Raw genomic sequence first — 16,149 nt, forward strand, 5'->3', positions numbered from 1 at the left:
CGATCGCCGCTCAGACTGACGTGTCCTGCGGTGCACAACTAGAACTAAAAGTTCCTCGAGCAGGGGCACTGTGAGATTTGGCTCTAGGCTGGTCTGAAATCAATAGGCTGCCTCCTGGCACACAGGTAGCACTTTCCTACATCACAACAGAGACTACACCAGCTTTGGGATGTCCTGAGGTTGTGAAATGCAAGTCTCCTTCCTTCTCTCCCTCCTCCCTCCTCTCTCTCTCTCCCTCTTCCTCCATCTCTCTCTTCCTCTCTCCCTCCCTTTCTCTCTCTCTCCCTCTTCCTTCATCTCTCTCTCTCTCTCTCTCTCTCTCCCTTCCTCTCCCTCTTCCTCTCTCTCCCTCTTCCTCTCTCTCTCTCCCTCTTCCCCTCTCTCTCCCTCTTCCCCTCTCTCTCCCTCTTCCCCTCTCTCTCCCTCTTCCCCTCTCTCCCTCTCTCTCCCTCTTCCCCCCTCTCTCTCCCTCTTCCCCTCTCTCTCTCCCTCTTCTTTTCTCTCTCCCTCTTCCTCTCTCTCCCTCTCTCTCTCTCCTTCCCTCTTCCTTCCTATCCCTCCCTTCCTCTCTCTCCCTTCCTCTTCTTTCTCCCTTCCTCTTCTTTCTCCCTTCCTCCCTTCCTCTCTCCCTCTCTCTCTCTCTCTCCCTCTTCCTCTCTCTCCCTCTTCCTCTCTCTCTCTCCCTCTTCTTCCCTCTCTCTCCCTCTTCCCCTCTCTCTCTCCCTCTTCCCCTCTCTCTCTCTCCCTCTTCTTTTCTCTCTCCCTCTTCCTCTCTCTCTCTCCCTCTTCTTCCCTCTCTCTCCCTCTTCCCCTCTCTCTCTCCCTCTTCCCCTCTCTCTCTCTCCCTCTTCTTTTCTCTCTCCCTCTTCCTCTCTCTCTCTCCTTCCCTCTTCCTTCCTATCCCTCCCTTCCTCTCTCTCCCTTCCTCTTCTTTCTCCCTTCCTCTTCTTTCTCCCTTTCTCCCTTCCTCTTCTTTCTCCCTTCCTCCCTTCCTCTCTCCCTCTCTCTCTCTCTCTCCCTCTTCCTCTCTCTCCCTCTTCCTCTCTCTCTCTCCCTCTTCCCCTCTCTCTCCCTCTTCCTCCCTCTCTCTCCCTCTTCCTCCCTCTCTCTCCCTCTTCCCCTCTCTCTCCCTCTTCCCCTCTCTCTCTCTCCCTCTTCTTTTCTCTCTCCCTCTTCCTCTCTCTCTCTCCTTCCCTCTTCCTTCCTATCCCTCCCTTCCTTTCGCTCCCTTCCTCTTCTTTCTCCCTTCCTCTCTCCCTCTCTCTCTCTCTCTCCCCCTTTCTCTCTCTCCCTCTCTCTCTCTCTCTCCCCCTTTCTCTCTCTCCCTCTCTCTCTCTCTCTCCCCCTTTCTCTCTCTCCCTCTCTCTCTCTCTCTCCCCCTTTCTCTCTCTCCCTCTTCCTCTCTCTTAGTCTTCCCCTTGCTCTTCCTTTTGACTCTCCTCATTCTTTCTACCAAAATGTATCACCTCACACTTTTCTGCATTGAATGCCATCTGCCACGGGTCTGCCCATTCTCTCTCTCTCCCTTCCTTCCCTCTCTATACCACGAGGGCGTGTAATGCTTTGCACAGAATGCGTTCCCTCTCCCTGGCCTACCCGTCCCCTTTAATGAAGATCTTTGCTTTGTTTGAAGGCTCTGGTTAACGCGGGTGTGAAGAAAGATGTGGACACCTCTCACAGCGCCCCTGGTGGCCAAGCGGAGGATATTTCAACAGGTGTGAACAATTTTATGCCAACCTTTAATCACACTATTTAATTTTTTTTTTAACCGAGAGAAACTTTTACAGTATAATTTTTTTAACCAAAATGTGTGTGGCGGAGAGAGGGGGTTAGTTACAATGTGCGTAGTTTACATAGTCAGTAAGTGCGTACCTATGTAAAAATATTAATAGGTATCAGTGGTCAATCTCCGGTGATGCTGCACATGGAGAGTCAAGCCCAACTGGTGTGTCCGCGTAGATCATCCACCTTATTAAGTAGAACATACTCTGGACTTTAGCTAGAATGTGACAGGTATCCTCGTTGATTTTCTGCATTGTTGAGCAATTCTTCTGCTTAAAATCTATGCCACAACTTTGAAAGGTTGCCGAAAGAAAAAAAGACTTGCATTTAAATAGCGCCTTTCACAAACACCGGATGTCTCAAAGCGCTTCACAGCCAATGAAATACTTTTTGAAGTGTAGCCACTGTTGTAATGTGGGAAAAGTAAGGGTAGAAATCGCGGAGGTGCTGGCCTCAATCTTCCGATCCTCCTTAGATATACGGGTGGTGCCAGACCACTGGAGGGTTGCAAATGTTAAAGCCTTGTTCAAAAAAGGGGAGAGGGATAAACCCGGCAACTGAAGGCCGATCAACTTAACGTCGGGGGCAGGGGAGGTTTTAGAAACAATAATCCTCGAGAAAACTAGCAGCCACTTGGCCAAACATGGACTGATAACGGAGAGCCAGCACGGAGTTGTTAAGGACAAATCATGTTGAACTAACTTGATTCCGTTTTTTGATGAGGTTACAGAGAGGTTGGATGATGGCAGTGCAGTCGATGTTGTGTATATGGACTTACAAAAGCTGTTTGATAAAGTACCACACATTCGGCTTGTTAGCAAAATTGAAGCCCATGGGACACAAGGGATTGTAGCAGCATGGTCACAAAATTGGCTACGGCATAGAAAACAGAGTTGTGATGAATGGCTGTTTTATGGACTTCTTGAACAACTGTTTTTGATATATATTAATGAATTGGACTTGGGGTATAGGGCAACATTTTTTTAAAGGATCAGGGGTAAGCCATATAGGACCGAGATGAGGAGAAACTTTTTCACCCAGAGAATTGTGAACCTGTGGAATTCTCTACCGCAGAAAGTTGTTGAGGCCAGTTCATTGGATATATTCAAAAGGGAGCTAGATGCGGCCCTTACGGCTAAAGGGATCAGGGGGTATGGAGAGAAAGCAGGAATGGGGTACTGAGGGAATGATCAGCCATGATCATATTGAATGGTGGTGCAGGCTCGAAGGGCCGAATGGCCTGCTCCTGCACCTATTTTCTATGTTTCTATGACACAAAACTTGGAAGTGGAGTAAACAGTGAGGAAGATAGTGATAGACTTCAAGAGGATATAGCCAGGCTGGTGGAATGGGGGACACATGGCAGATGGAATTCAATGCAGAAAAAGTGTGAGGTGATACATTTTGGTGGCACGAATGAGGAGAGTCAATACATGGTAAATGGTACAATTTTACAGGGGGTGCAAGAACAGAGAGACCTGGGGGTGCTTCTGCACAAATCTTTGAAGGTGACAGAACAGGTTAACAAAGCAGTTAATAAAGCAAACGGGACCCTGGGCTTTATAAATAGAGGCATAGAGTACAAAAACTAGGAGGTTATGCTAAACTCATATAAAACACGAGTTCAGCTCCAGCTGGAGGATTGTGTCCAATTCTGGGCACCACACTTTAGGAGAGGCGTGAAAGCTTTGGAGAGGGTACAGAACTTGCATTGGAGGCTGTTCAGAGAAGGTTCACTAGGTTGATTCCGGAGATGAGGGGGTTGACGTATGAGAACAGATTGAGTAGGTTGGGCCTCTACTCATTGGAGTTCAGAAGAATGAGAGGTGATCTTATTGAAACGTATAAGATAATGAGGGGGCTCGACAAGGATGATGCAGAGAGGAAACTCCACTCATAGGGGAAACTAAAACTAGGGGGCATAGTCTTAGAATAAGGGACCGCCCATTTAAAACTGAGATGAGAAATTTATTCTCTCAGTGGGTTGTAAATCTCTAGAATTCTCTGCCCCAGAGAGCTGTGGAGGCTGGGTCATTAAATATATTTAAGGCGGAGATAGACAGATTTTTGAGCGATAAGGGAATAAAGGGTTATGGGGAGCGGGCAGGGAAGTGGAGTTGAGTCCATGATCAGACCAGCCATGATCTTATTGAATGGTGGAGCAGGCTCGAGGGGCCAGGTGGCCTACTCCTGCTCCTATTTCTTATGTTCTTATGTTCTAGAAGAGATTTACTAGAATGGACAAGGGCTGAGGGATTATAGTTACGTGGATAGACTGGAGAAGCCGGGGTTGTTCTCCTTAAAGCAGAAACGGTTAAGAGGAGATTTGAGAGAGGAATTTAAAATCATGAAGGATTATGATAGAGTAAATAAAAAGAAACTGTTTCCAATGGGTGAAGGGTCGGAGGGCTCAGACTTAGGGTGATTGGCAGAAGAAACGAGGGAAACCTTTCTTTACTCAACGCGTGGCTAGGGTTTGGAATCCACTACCTGATGGGGTGGCGGATACAGATTCAATACAGGTTGAGCATCTGAAATCCAGAGTTCGGAAATTCGGAATGTTCCGGAATCCGGGCCGATCCGTGATGGGGTCGTCCGGAATCCGGAAAATGTTCTGAAATCCAGACCCGCTGCCGGACTCCCCCCGCTCCGCCGCCGGACCTCGCCTGCCTCGGGACCTCTCGCCCGCTCAGCTGCCGCCTGGAACCCCCCCCTTCCCCGGGGGGGGGGGGGGAAACCCCCCTCTTACTTCACCTCGGATGCTGCTCGGACCCTCCCGCACCAGAACCGCCCCCACCCGCCTTCTTACCTCGACCCGGGCGTTTCCAGTTTCGGCATGCCGGAAAGACATTCCGAAATCCGGAAATGCCCCAAATCCGGAACGGCCTCGGTACTTGAAAGCGCAAAAATTTCAGGGATATGAGGAGAGAGCGGTGGGGGGCGGGGGAGTGGGACTAACTGGATCGCTCTTCGAAAGAAGAGCCGGCGCAGATTCAATGGGCCGAATGGCCTCCTTCTGTGCTGTACTGTTCTATGATTCTATGATTCTACGTGTATCCTTCAGGTGAGGTGAGGGTAGAGGGTGGGAGATCATTGTTCTCGTCTGCACAGATGTAATTCAGTCCCTATGTTAGCTTCTCGTTCAGCATAATGCAGGAATTGAAATAAGATATTTTAATGCGTGATTTAAATAATTGGAAAAAATGATCAAGGGATTATCTATACTTGGGGAGCCTGGGGTGTTGAAATTCTAATGTGTGCTATTTTTTTAGTAAGCTGGTTAATCTGTTCGCATGAAATCCCTGTGTGTTAACAATATTAACCAGGAGTTTGATGTGAACTTATGAACCAGTACATTGAAAATAGAGTGCGCGGGTGGATCAGACCCTGAAAGGGTCAGAAGCACCTTGTGACCAGTTTAGTATTCAGGAACTCCTTTTTTAATATATCCCCTCATGGGAATATTCAACTTACGTCATTCTTGGCCCCAAGAACGCAAATGTAATTCATTCCTGATATTAAAGATACCACCTTCAACACTCACTCCCTCCACCGCACCGTGGCTGCAGTGTGTACCATCTACACGATGCACTGCAGCCACTTGCCAAGGCTTCTTCGGCAGCGCCTCCCAAACCCAGGGCCTCTACCACCTAGAAGGACAAGGGCAGCAGGCGCATGGGAACACCACCACCTCCAAGTCACACACCATCCTGTCTTGGAAATATATCGGCCGTTCCTTCATCGTCGCTGGGTCAAAATCCTGGAACTCCCTCCCCTAACAGCACTGTGGGAGCACCTTCACCACACGGACTGCAGCGGTTCAAGGAAGCGGCTCACCACCACCTTCTCCAGGGGCAATTAGGGATGGGCAATAAATGCTGGTCTTGCCAGCAATGCCCACATATATCGAGAAGTTGCTTAGCCGGGAGCCAATGTAGGTTGCTGAGCACAGGGGTGATGGGTGAGTGGGACTCGGTGCGAGTTAAAACACGAGGCAGCCGAGTTTTGGATCACCTGTAGTTTACGTCGGGTAGAATGTGGGAGGCCAGCCAGGAGTTAGTTGGAAGTAGTCAAGTCTAGAGGTAACAAAGGCAAAAGAGAAAATATGTTGACAGGCAATTATTAGGATTGTTGCTTCACCAGCGCTGGGTAGCCAAGGAGGAGGCCACTCTCTCCCAGTATCAAGTAAATTCAGTGCTCCCAGTGGGGAGCTGTGTTGGACGGGTTGTGTAGGTCAGAGAATCAGGGGCTACAATTCTGTCATTACCTCTGGTCTGCGCTCCTTTTTGAATATGGGCTTGCCGAACCCACCTCTCGGCCTTGCCGCTACAATATTTGAACGTTTTCAATATCATTTTGCTCCGCAGAAGTCGATTCGAGGAACCTTTCAATCGTTACGTTGGGGAATAACGTGGACACAGAACAACTGCGAGAGGCGTGCGCTGCCCCTGGAATCAGCGTCGCCGCCCCCGGAGACCTGTTGTCCACCAAACAGCTGATCATTCGCCGGGGTCTCGCCTTCCTTTCAGGACCACTGATCCTGGCCGTCGGACTGTTGATACAGAACATGTAGACCCCAATGGACTGCGCAGAGAAAAGGAGGGGACCCGGGCCACTTTCTGCGGCGTGAGGGGCAGCTTTGACCAGCAGACTAAGGAAGTCGAATTTCTTGCCACAGAACATGAGTGTTGCTGCAGGCAAACTGGGAAATTCCGGACAGCGCTACCAACGGAGAGAGCATCATTGGCCGTGCTCAGTTCCAGATAGATTCTTAATCCAGCCCACAATGAAGGAGAAAATCATCCCGACCAATGTTCCCTCTAATCTTATATTCCCCTACACGGGTCCTTTAAATTGCGCATCCACGCATGTGCGGTATACCTACCAGCCGCGGCCTGTGCGGACACTGCCCATCGAGGCGGGGCTTCACACCTCAGGGCTACATTGATTATATTTATTATGGTTTTGAAGAAAGACCTTTCAACTGATAACTTACAATTGTCCCCTTGCCGACAGACTGATCTGTTGGATCTGTATCTAATTGTTGATGGTACTAAGGGCCGAAAGTCTCTAAATTCTCATCTTTCTACCTTCAAAACAAATAAAGATTTACACTTGGTTTACAATCACCTTTTTTCCATTTTCATATGCATTAGTAATTCTATCTCACCACCACCTTCTCAAGGGCAAATAAGGGATGGGCAATAAATGCCAGCCGTGCCAGCGACGCCCACATCCCGTGAATAAAGAAAGAAAAAACACTCTGGAATCTTTTGAGAAGCAATTGGATGGTGTAAGACGGGGAGAGGGGGAGGACAGCTGTAGACTCTGTAGTGTCCTTACACCTTACTATTGAATCACACGAGGCATGTACTGCAGACAAGGTCACTACGTGACCTGAACCTTTATTCCCAGGACCAAGGAGTGCTGACCCTGCGTGGGACCTCCCTTAAAATACCTGGATGACCAGGTGAGGAGTGTCTCCCACAAGTTCACCCTCTGTGGTCAAGGTGTGCATTTTTCAGGTGCATACAGTGTACAGTGTTGTTACATAGAGGTTACAGTTATGTGAAGGTTACAAACATGACATCACCTTCCCCCCAACTTCTTTGGGTCAAAGATTAAGTCTTTCAGGCGGTCGACTCTCTCTCGTGGAGCGCCGCAGTTGGGGCTTTGGTGGCTGAGTCTTGGCATGCGTTTCTGTCGCCTGAGGTGATTCCGGCCTGTCCGGGCTGGCCGCAGGGACTGTGCATGCTGGTGAATGTTCTTGTTGCTCGTTCACTGGCAGTGGTGTGGGTAACATCTCATGATCTTCCTCAGGTTCCTCAGTGTCCATGCTGAACCTTTTCTTTACTTGGTCCAGATGTTTGCGGCATATCTGCCCATTGTTAAGTCTGACCACTATGACCCTATTCCTCTCTTTGCCAATTACAGTACCCTCAAGCCACTTGGGTCCCAAAGCATGATTGAGAACGAATACAGGGTCATCGATTTCTATCCATCTCCCCACTGAGTTGCGATCATGGCACTCGATTTGGGACTGGCGCTTGCCCTCAACAATGTTTGACAGGGCTGGATGAATGAGGGACGGCTGCGTTTTAAGCGTGCGTTTCATGAGTAGTTCCGCGGGCGGGACTCCGGTGAGCGAATGTGGGCGGGACCTATAGGCCAGCAGGAGGCGCGATAGACGGTACTGAAGGGAGGGCCCTTGAATCCGGAGCATGCCCTGTTTTATGATTTGAACCACACGTTCCGCCTGGCCATTGGAAGCCGGCTTGAACGGTGCTGTCCTGACATGTTTGATGCCATTACCCGACATAAACTGCTGGAATTTGTAGCTAGTGAAACACAGGCCATTGTCGCTAACCAGAATGTCTGGCAAGCTGTGGGTCGCAAAGACCGTACGCAGACTCTCCACAGTGGTCGATGTCATGCATGAATTTAATATGATGCACTCGATCCATTTCGAGTACGCATCAACAACAATGAGGAACATTTTCCCCATGAACGGGCCCGCGTAGTCTATGTGAATACGTGACCATGGCCTGGTGGGCCAGGGCCACGGGCTTAGTGGGGCCTCCCTGGGGGCATTGCCCAGCTGGGCACACGTCGTGCACCTGCGAACACAGTGTTCCAGGTCTGAGTCAATTCCCGGCCACCATACATGTGACCGGGCAATGGCCTTCATTAGCACAATGCCTGGGTGCTCGCTGTGGAATTCCCTAATGAATTTCCTTCCCTTCCCTTCTGGGGCATGACTACCCGGCTGCCCCACAGCAGGCAGTCGGCTTGGATGGAGAGCTCATCCATCCATCTCTGAAACGGTCTGATCTCCTCGGGGCACAGTCCGTCTGCGGGCGCCCAATCCCCAGTCAGGACACATTTCTTTATCAGGGATAGGAGGGGATCTCTGTTGGTCCAGATTTTGATCTGGTGGGCTGTAATATGGGAGCCTGCGGTGTCAAAAGCCTCAACGGCCATGACCATCTCTGCACTTTGCTCCGACGCCCCGTCAGTGGTCGTCAGTGGGAGCCTGCTGAGCACGTCAGCGCAGTTTTCGGTGCCTGGCTGGTGCCGTGTGGTATAGTCATACGCAGCCAGCGTGAGGGCCCACTGCTGTATGCGAGCTGACGCATTGGCATTGACAGCCTTGCTGTCGGACAACAAGGATGTTAACGGCTTGTGGTCCGTTTCTATCTCGAACCTTCTGCCGAAAAGGTACTGGTGCATCTTTTTCACCCCGTAGACACATGCGAGTGCTTCCTTTTCAACCATCCCATATCCCCATTCTGCCTGGGAGAGTGACCTGGAGGCATAAGCCACAGGTTGTAGTTGGCCCTCATCATTACCCTGCTGTAACACGCACCCAACCCCATAGGATGATGCATCACACGTTAAAACCAGTTTCTTACAGGGGTCGTACAGGGTCAACAGCTTGTTAGAACAAAGCAGGTTCCGCGCCCGATTGAAAGCCCGTTCTTGACAGTGCCCCCAAAGCCATCCATAACCCTTGCACAAGAGCACGTGTAGCGGCTCCAACAATGTGCTTAAGTTCAGCAGAAAGTTCCCGAAATAGTTCAATAATCCCAGAAATGAACGCAACTCCGATGTGTTGCCAGGCCTGGGCGCACGACGGATCGCCCCCGTTTTGGATTCGGTGGGCCGGATCCCATCTGCGGCAACCCTCCTGCCCAAAAACTCGACCTCTGGGGCCAAAAACACACACTTGGACTTCTTTAGTCGCAAGCCTACCCGGTCCAGTCGGCGTAGCACCCCGTGATTAGGATGTCATCTTGGAATACAATTGGGCCAGGAATGGATTTAAGCAAGCTTTCCATGTTCCTCTGGAAGATAGCGGCCGCTGAACGAAGCCAAACAGATACCTGTTGTAAACAAATAACCCCTTGTGCGTAGTGATGGTGGTCAGAATCTTGTATTCTTCAGCCAGTTTCTGAGTCATGTAGGCTGAAGTGAGGTCCAACTTGGTGAACAGCTTGCCACCTGCCAGCATGGCAAAAAGATCCTCCGCTCTCGGAAGCGGGTATTGGTCCTGTAGTGACACTTGGTTAATGGTGGCTTTGTAGTCGCCACAAATCCTGACCGAGCCATCCGCTTTGAGAACAGGAACGATGGGGCTTGCCCAGTCACTGAATTCAACTGCCAAGATTATGCCCTCTCTTAGCAGCCCGTCCAACTCACTCTCAATTCTCTCACGCATCACATACGGCACGGCTCTGGCTTTGTGGTGCACTGGTCTGGCGTCCGGGGTGATACGTATCACTACTTTGGTGCCCTTAAAAGTCCCAACACCTGGTTGAAAAAGTGACTCGAATTTCTGTAGGACCTGTGAGCATGAACTTCGCTCCGCAGATGAAATGGCGTGCACATCCCCCCATTTCCAGTTCAGCTCGGCTAACCAGCTCCTCCCCAAGAGAGCGGGACCATTCCCCGGGACAATCCAGAGTGGCAGCCGGTTCTCCGGTCCATTGTGTGTGACCACCAAGTTTGCACTGCCTAGCACTGGGATGATCTCTCTGGTGTACGTCCGTAGCTGTGTGTCAATGCGTTCCAGTTTGGACCTGTTAGCTTTGGGTGGACATAGTTTTTCAAATTGTTGGGCTCCTGTGTCCAGCTCCATGCGTACCGGGATGCCATTTAATAGGACTTTCATCATCATAGGTGGCGTTTTGGTATACGAGCTGTGGATGTCTACCACATGAACCCGCTGGACTTCAGCATCCATAGCTTTGCCCCAAGCATCAACCTGCCTTGCAGACTCCTTGTCTGGTTCCTCTGCCTCGTAGATTAGCCTTGCTATGGGCTTTTTGCACATCCTGGCCAAATGTCCACTGAAGTTACAGTTTCTACAGATAAATTGTTGAAACCTACAGGTTTTCGCAGCATGTCTGCCCCCGCACCTCCAGCATGAGCGGAGATTGTTGTGAACAAAGGAACTGTTACCAGGCATTCCTCTCTGATTGTCTCTTTGATTACTCTTCAGCACTCTGTTGGTGAGTGTCAATGGTCCCATCCCAGGACGCATTGTCCCTTGTGATGGCGTGAATTGCCGATCCCCCTTCCATTGTCTCTGTTGCTGGCCCACCCTAGAGTCTGTTGCTGCCTGGGCAGTGTCGAATTGCCCTTGCCTGCCTGCGGGGTTCTGAGTTGTGTTTACAATGTTAACTCCCTGGTCCATCGCCACGTTGGAACCAGGGCTGCGCGCGTAAATTATCTTGGTCTCCTCTTCCCCTGCCATGAAGGTCTGAGCTATCAACGCTGCCCTTTCCAAAGTCAAGTCCTTGGCCTCAATAAGCTTCCTGAAAATCCCGGCATGACTAATGCCCTCAATGAAGAAATCCCTTAACATCTCCCCCCTGCAGGCGTCTGTGGACTTACAGAGGCTGACCAAACACCGAAGGTCCGCAACGAAGTCCGATATGCTTTGGCCCTCCCGACGCCGGTGTGTATAGAACCGGTGCCGGGCCATGTGTATACTGCTCGCCGGTTTGAGGTGCTCACCGATCAGTGTGCTGAGCTCTTCAAAGGACTTGTCCACCGGCTTCTCGGGTGCGAGCAGGTCTTTCATCAGTGCATACGTCTTGGATCCACAGCTGGTCAGTAGATACGCCCTCCGCTTGCCAGCCGCTGTCGCTCCCAGCCAGTCCTTCGTGACAAAGCTCTGCTGGAGCCTCTCAACGAAATCGTCCCAGTCCTCACCAACACAGCACCGTTCATCTATGCTACCGGTGGCCATCCTCATGGGTCGTTGATTCCCGTTTCCCGTCGCCAAATGTGATGTCCTTACACCTTACTATAGAATCACACGAGGCATGTACTGCAGACAAGGTCACTACGTGACCCAAACCTTTATTCCCAGGACCAAGGAGTGCTGACCCTGCGTGGGATCTCCCTTTATATATCTGGATGACCAGGTGAGGAGTGTCTCCCACAAGTTCACCCCCTGTGGTCAAGGTGTGCATTTCTCAGGTGCATACAGTGTACAGTGTTGTTACATAGAGATTACAGTTATGTGAAGGTTACAAACATGACAGAGTCCTTCAAGACGGATGAATTAGGGCGAGCTGAATGGCCTTCCTCATCAAAGGATGAGGGACTTCAGTTATGTGGAGAGACTAGGGATTGTTGTCCTCAGAGCAGAGACGTTTAAGGGGAGATGTAATGGAGGTGTTCACAATTATGAGGGTTTTGATAGAGTAAATGAAGAGGAACTGTTTCCAATGGCAAGGGGGTCAGTAAACAGAGGACACAGATCCATAGTAATTGGCAAAAAAAAACAGAGGGCGAGACGAGGATAATTGTTTTACTCAATGAGTTGGTGTGATTTAGAATACACTGCCTGAAAGGGCGGTGGAAGCAGATTCAATTAGTAGCCTTCAAAAGGGAATTGGATAAATGCTTGATAAGGAAAAATTTGCAGGGCTATGGGGAAAGAGCGGGAGAGTGGGACTCATTGGAGAGTTCCTTCAAAGAGCTACCACGGGCACGATGGGCCGAATGACCTCCTCCTGCGCCGTATGGATTAATGATCTTGTGATCTATAAAGTGCTGATGAATGTGAAATTCTTTAGATCATGTTGAATAGGTAAGTAGTTTGGAATGTCAGTTGAACAATTCTTGGCACTTTCTTTGTCCTGTCATCTTTTGATAGCCAGCAGTTAGCGTTTATTTTGCATTTGCAACTCCAAAGTACATCCTGATCCTGATAAATCTATAACTGCTTTGACTGTGAAAATGAAGCTTAGATCAAGAACTCGATAAACCAGATTAGGAACCAGGAATTTTCCAAGCTTTTTGCCACAGTCTATTTAATAATTAATTCCGCGATTCATTGGGACAGAAAACTCCTCACAAAATCATGTTTTGCCCAATAATGATTAGACTTCTGCACCTTGCTGCCATCTCAGAAGGTCACAATATATCAGGGAGGGCATTTGAAAGATCCTAACTCACCCATCAAGAAAGATCCCGCAATCCTCTGCAACTGGTGCTTGAATAAATTCCAGGACCTGTTGCTTCCATTGCTCTACCTAGTCGTCCAGACACGAGATTCCCAAAGCAAGCGCTCTACTCGGAACTCCTTCACGGCAAACGAGCCAAAGGTGGGCAGAGGAAACGTTACAACGACACCCTCAAAGCCTCCCTGATAAAGTGCAACATTCTCACCGACACCTGGGAGTCCCTGGCCACAGACCGCCCTAAGTGGAGGAAGAGCATCCGGGAGGGCGCTGAGCACCTCGAGTCTCGTCGCCGAGAGCGCGCAGAAATCAAGCGCAGGCAGCGGAAGGAGCGTGCGGCAAACCAGACTCCCCACCCACCCTTTCCTTCAACCACTGTCTGTCCCACCTGTGACAGGGACTGTGGCTCTTATATTAGACTATTCAGTCACCTAAGGACTCATTTTAAGAGTGGAAGCAAGTCTTCCTCGATTCCAAGGGACTGCCTATGATGATGATGATGACCCAGTCATCCATTCAAAGAATGAAAAACCTTCCTGACTTCAGTCCTAAAATTGCCTCTTGTCTGCTTAAGCCACAGCTGCCTTGTCTTAACTGTCACAGTTGACGTCCAACTAGGGTTCCTGATTTACCTTTTCTACACCATTTGCTCTTTCTTTCTCTCTGAGGTAGACCCCACTCAGCTGCCTGTTTTTGAAGTGCCTAGGTTGCTCCAGTCTTTCCTCATAACTTGAAATTCCCAGGCGCTCAGTCTCACGGCTGTTCGAGGTGCCTGTGTGGCTCAGCGGGTAGCACTTGCGCCTGTGTAGTCCCACTCCAGAGACTTGAGCACAAAAATCTAGGCTGATGCTCCCAGTGCAGCGCTGAAGGAGCGTTGCACTGTCGGAGGTGCCGTCTTTCAGATGAGGTGCGAAGCCAGGGCCCCGTCTGCTCCCTCACAGGTGGACATAAAAGATCCCATGGCACAATTTTGAAAAGGAGTTCTCCTCAGTGTCCTGGCAAATATTTATCCCTCAACCAACAATACTAAAGCATTGTGGGAGCTTGCTGTGTGCAAATTGCCTGCCATGTTTTCCACATTACAACAGTGACTACACTTCAAAAAGTACTTCATTGGCTGTAAAGCACTTTGGGATGTCCTGAGGTTGTCAAAGGCGCTATATAAATGCAAGCTCCTTGTTTCTCCTCTGCCTCATCTCCAGGGCCTGAATGCCTTTGTGTGCTGAACTGGACACAATGGTCCGAAGTGTTGTCTGGCCAGAGCACTGTCCAGTTTTAGCATAACAACCTCGGATTTGCACTCCACTGCTTGAGCTATATAGTTCAGCATCCTATATGCTTTGTTGATTGCTACTCTGCAGTGACTGAATATATTAAGTAGCAAGCCTATTAACATCCCAGATTTCTTTCAACTTTACCCTTTAGTTATTTCAACACCATTCATGGAATACGTATATCCCCAACATTACCTGCTTTCCACTCAGCTCTGAATCCTGAGTTAATTTCTACTATATAGAAACATAGAAACATAGAAAATAGGTGCAGGAGTAGGCCATTCGGCCCTTCTAGCCTGCACCGCCATTCAATGAGTTCATGACTGAACATGCAACTTCGGTACCCCATTCCTGCTTTCTCACCATACCCCTTGATTCCCCTAGTAGTAAGGACTTCATCTAACTCCTTTTTGAATATATTTAGTGAATTGGCCTCAACAACTTACTGTGGTAGAGAATTCCACAGGTTCACCACTCTCTGGGTGAAGAAATTCCTCCTCATCTCGGTCCTAAATGGCTTCCCCCTTATCCTTAGACTGTGTCCCCTGGTTCTGGACTTCCCCAACATTGGGAACATTCTTCCTGCATCTAACCTGTCTAACCCCGTCAGAATTTTTTAAACGTTTCTATGAGGTCCCCTCTCATTCTTCTGAACTCCAGTGAATACAAGCCCAGTTGATCCAGTCTTTCTTGATAGGTCAGTCCCGCCATCCCGGGAATCAGTCTGGTGAACCTTCGCTGCACTCCCTCAATAGCAAGAATGTCCTTCCTCAGGTTAGGAGACCAAAACTGTACACAATACTCCAGGTGTGGCCTCACCAAGGCCCTGTACAATTGTAGCAACACCTCCCTGCCCCTGTACTCAAATCCCCTCGCTACGAAGGCCAACATGCCATTTGCTTTCTTAACCGCCTGCTGTATCTGCATGCCAACCTTCAATGACTGATGTACCATGACACCCAGGTCTCTTTGCACCTCCCCTTTTCCTAATCTGTCACCATTCAGATAATAGTCTGTCTCTCTGTTTTTACCACCAAAGTGGATAACCTCACATTTATCCACATTATACTTCATCTGCCATGCATTTGCCCACTCACCTAACCTATCCAAGTCGCTCTGCAGCCTCATAGAGTCCTCCTTGCAGCTCACACTGCCACCCAACTTAGTGTCATCCGCAAATTTGGAGATACTACATTTAATCCCCTCGTCTAAATCATTAATGTACAGTGTAAACAGTTGGGGCCCCAGCACAGAACCTTGCGGTACCCCACTAGTCACTGCCTGCCATTCTGAAAAGTCCCCATTTACTCCTACTCTTTGCTTCCTGTCTGCCAACCAGTTCTCAATCCATGTCAGCACACTACCCCCAAAACATGTGCTTTAACTTTGCACATTAATCTCTTGTGTGGGACCTTGTCGAAAGCCTTCTGAAAGTCCAAATATACCACATCAACTGGTTCTCCCTTGTCCACTCTACTGGAAACATCCTCAAAAAATTCCAGAAGATTTGTCAAGCATGATTTCCCTTTCACAAATCCATGCTGACTTGGACCTATCATATTACCTCTTTCCAAATGCACTGCTATGACATCCTTAATAATTGATTCCATCATTTTACCCACTACCGATGTCAGGCTGACCGGTCTATAATTCCCTGATTTCTCTCTCCCTCCTTTTTTAAAAAGTGGGGTTACATTGGCTACCCTCCACTCCATAGGAACTGATCCAGAGTCAATGGAATGTTGGAAAATGACTGTCAATGCATCTGCTATTTCCAAGGCCACCTCCTTAAGTACTCTGGGATGCAGTCCATCAGGCCCTGGGGATTCCTATCTCATCCTATTTTTCATCTACGTGTTGTCGCTTGGTGACATCACCCGAAAACACAGTGTCAGTTTCATCATTCACGCTGATGACACCCAGCTCTACCTCACCACCATTTCTCTCGACCCCTCCACGGTCTCTGCTTGTCTGACATCCAATTCTTCATGATCGGAAATTTTCTCCACTGAAATATTGGGAAGACCGAAGCCATTGTTTTCGGTCCCTGCCGCAAATTCCGTTCCCGAGCCACCGACTCCATCCCTCTGCCTAGCATCTGCCTGAGGCTGAACCAG

General features: G+C 49.3%; 1 protein-coding gene across 1 annotated transcript in view; it reads left to right on the plus strand.

The window, feature by feature from the left end:
- LOC139226912 (multidrug and toxin extrusion protein 1-like) overlaps window positions 1–6,736 on the plus strand; it is a 56,896-nt gene extending 50,160 nt beyond the window's left edge. Inside the window, exons 16-17 of the mRNA XM_070858005.1 lie at window positions 1,634–1,715; window positions 6,150–6,736. Coding sequence (XP_070714106.1) covers window positions 1,634–1,715; window positions 6,150–6,355 — 288 coding nt within the window. The 3' untranslated portion in view covers window positions 6,356–6,736. The remainder of the gene's footprint in view (window positions 1–1,633; window positions 1,716–6,149) is intronic.
- The last annotated feature ends 9,413 nt before the right edge of the window (window positions 6,737–16,149 follow it).

Source organism: Pristiophorus japonicus, chromosome 16 (assembly GCF_044704955.1).
Source record: "Pristiophorus japonicus isolate sPriJap1 chromosome 16, sPriJap1.hap1, whole genome shotgun sequence".
In the NCBI taxonomy this organism is placed as follows: domain Eukaryota; kingdom Metazoa; phylum Chordata; class Chondrichthyes; family Pristiophoridae; genus Pristiophorus; species Pristiophorus japonicus.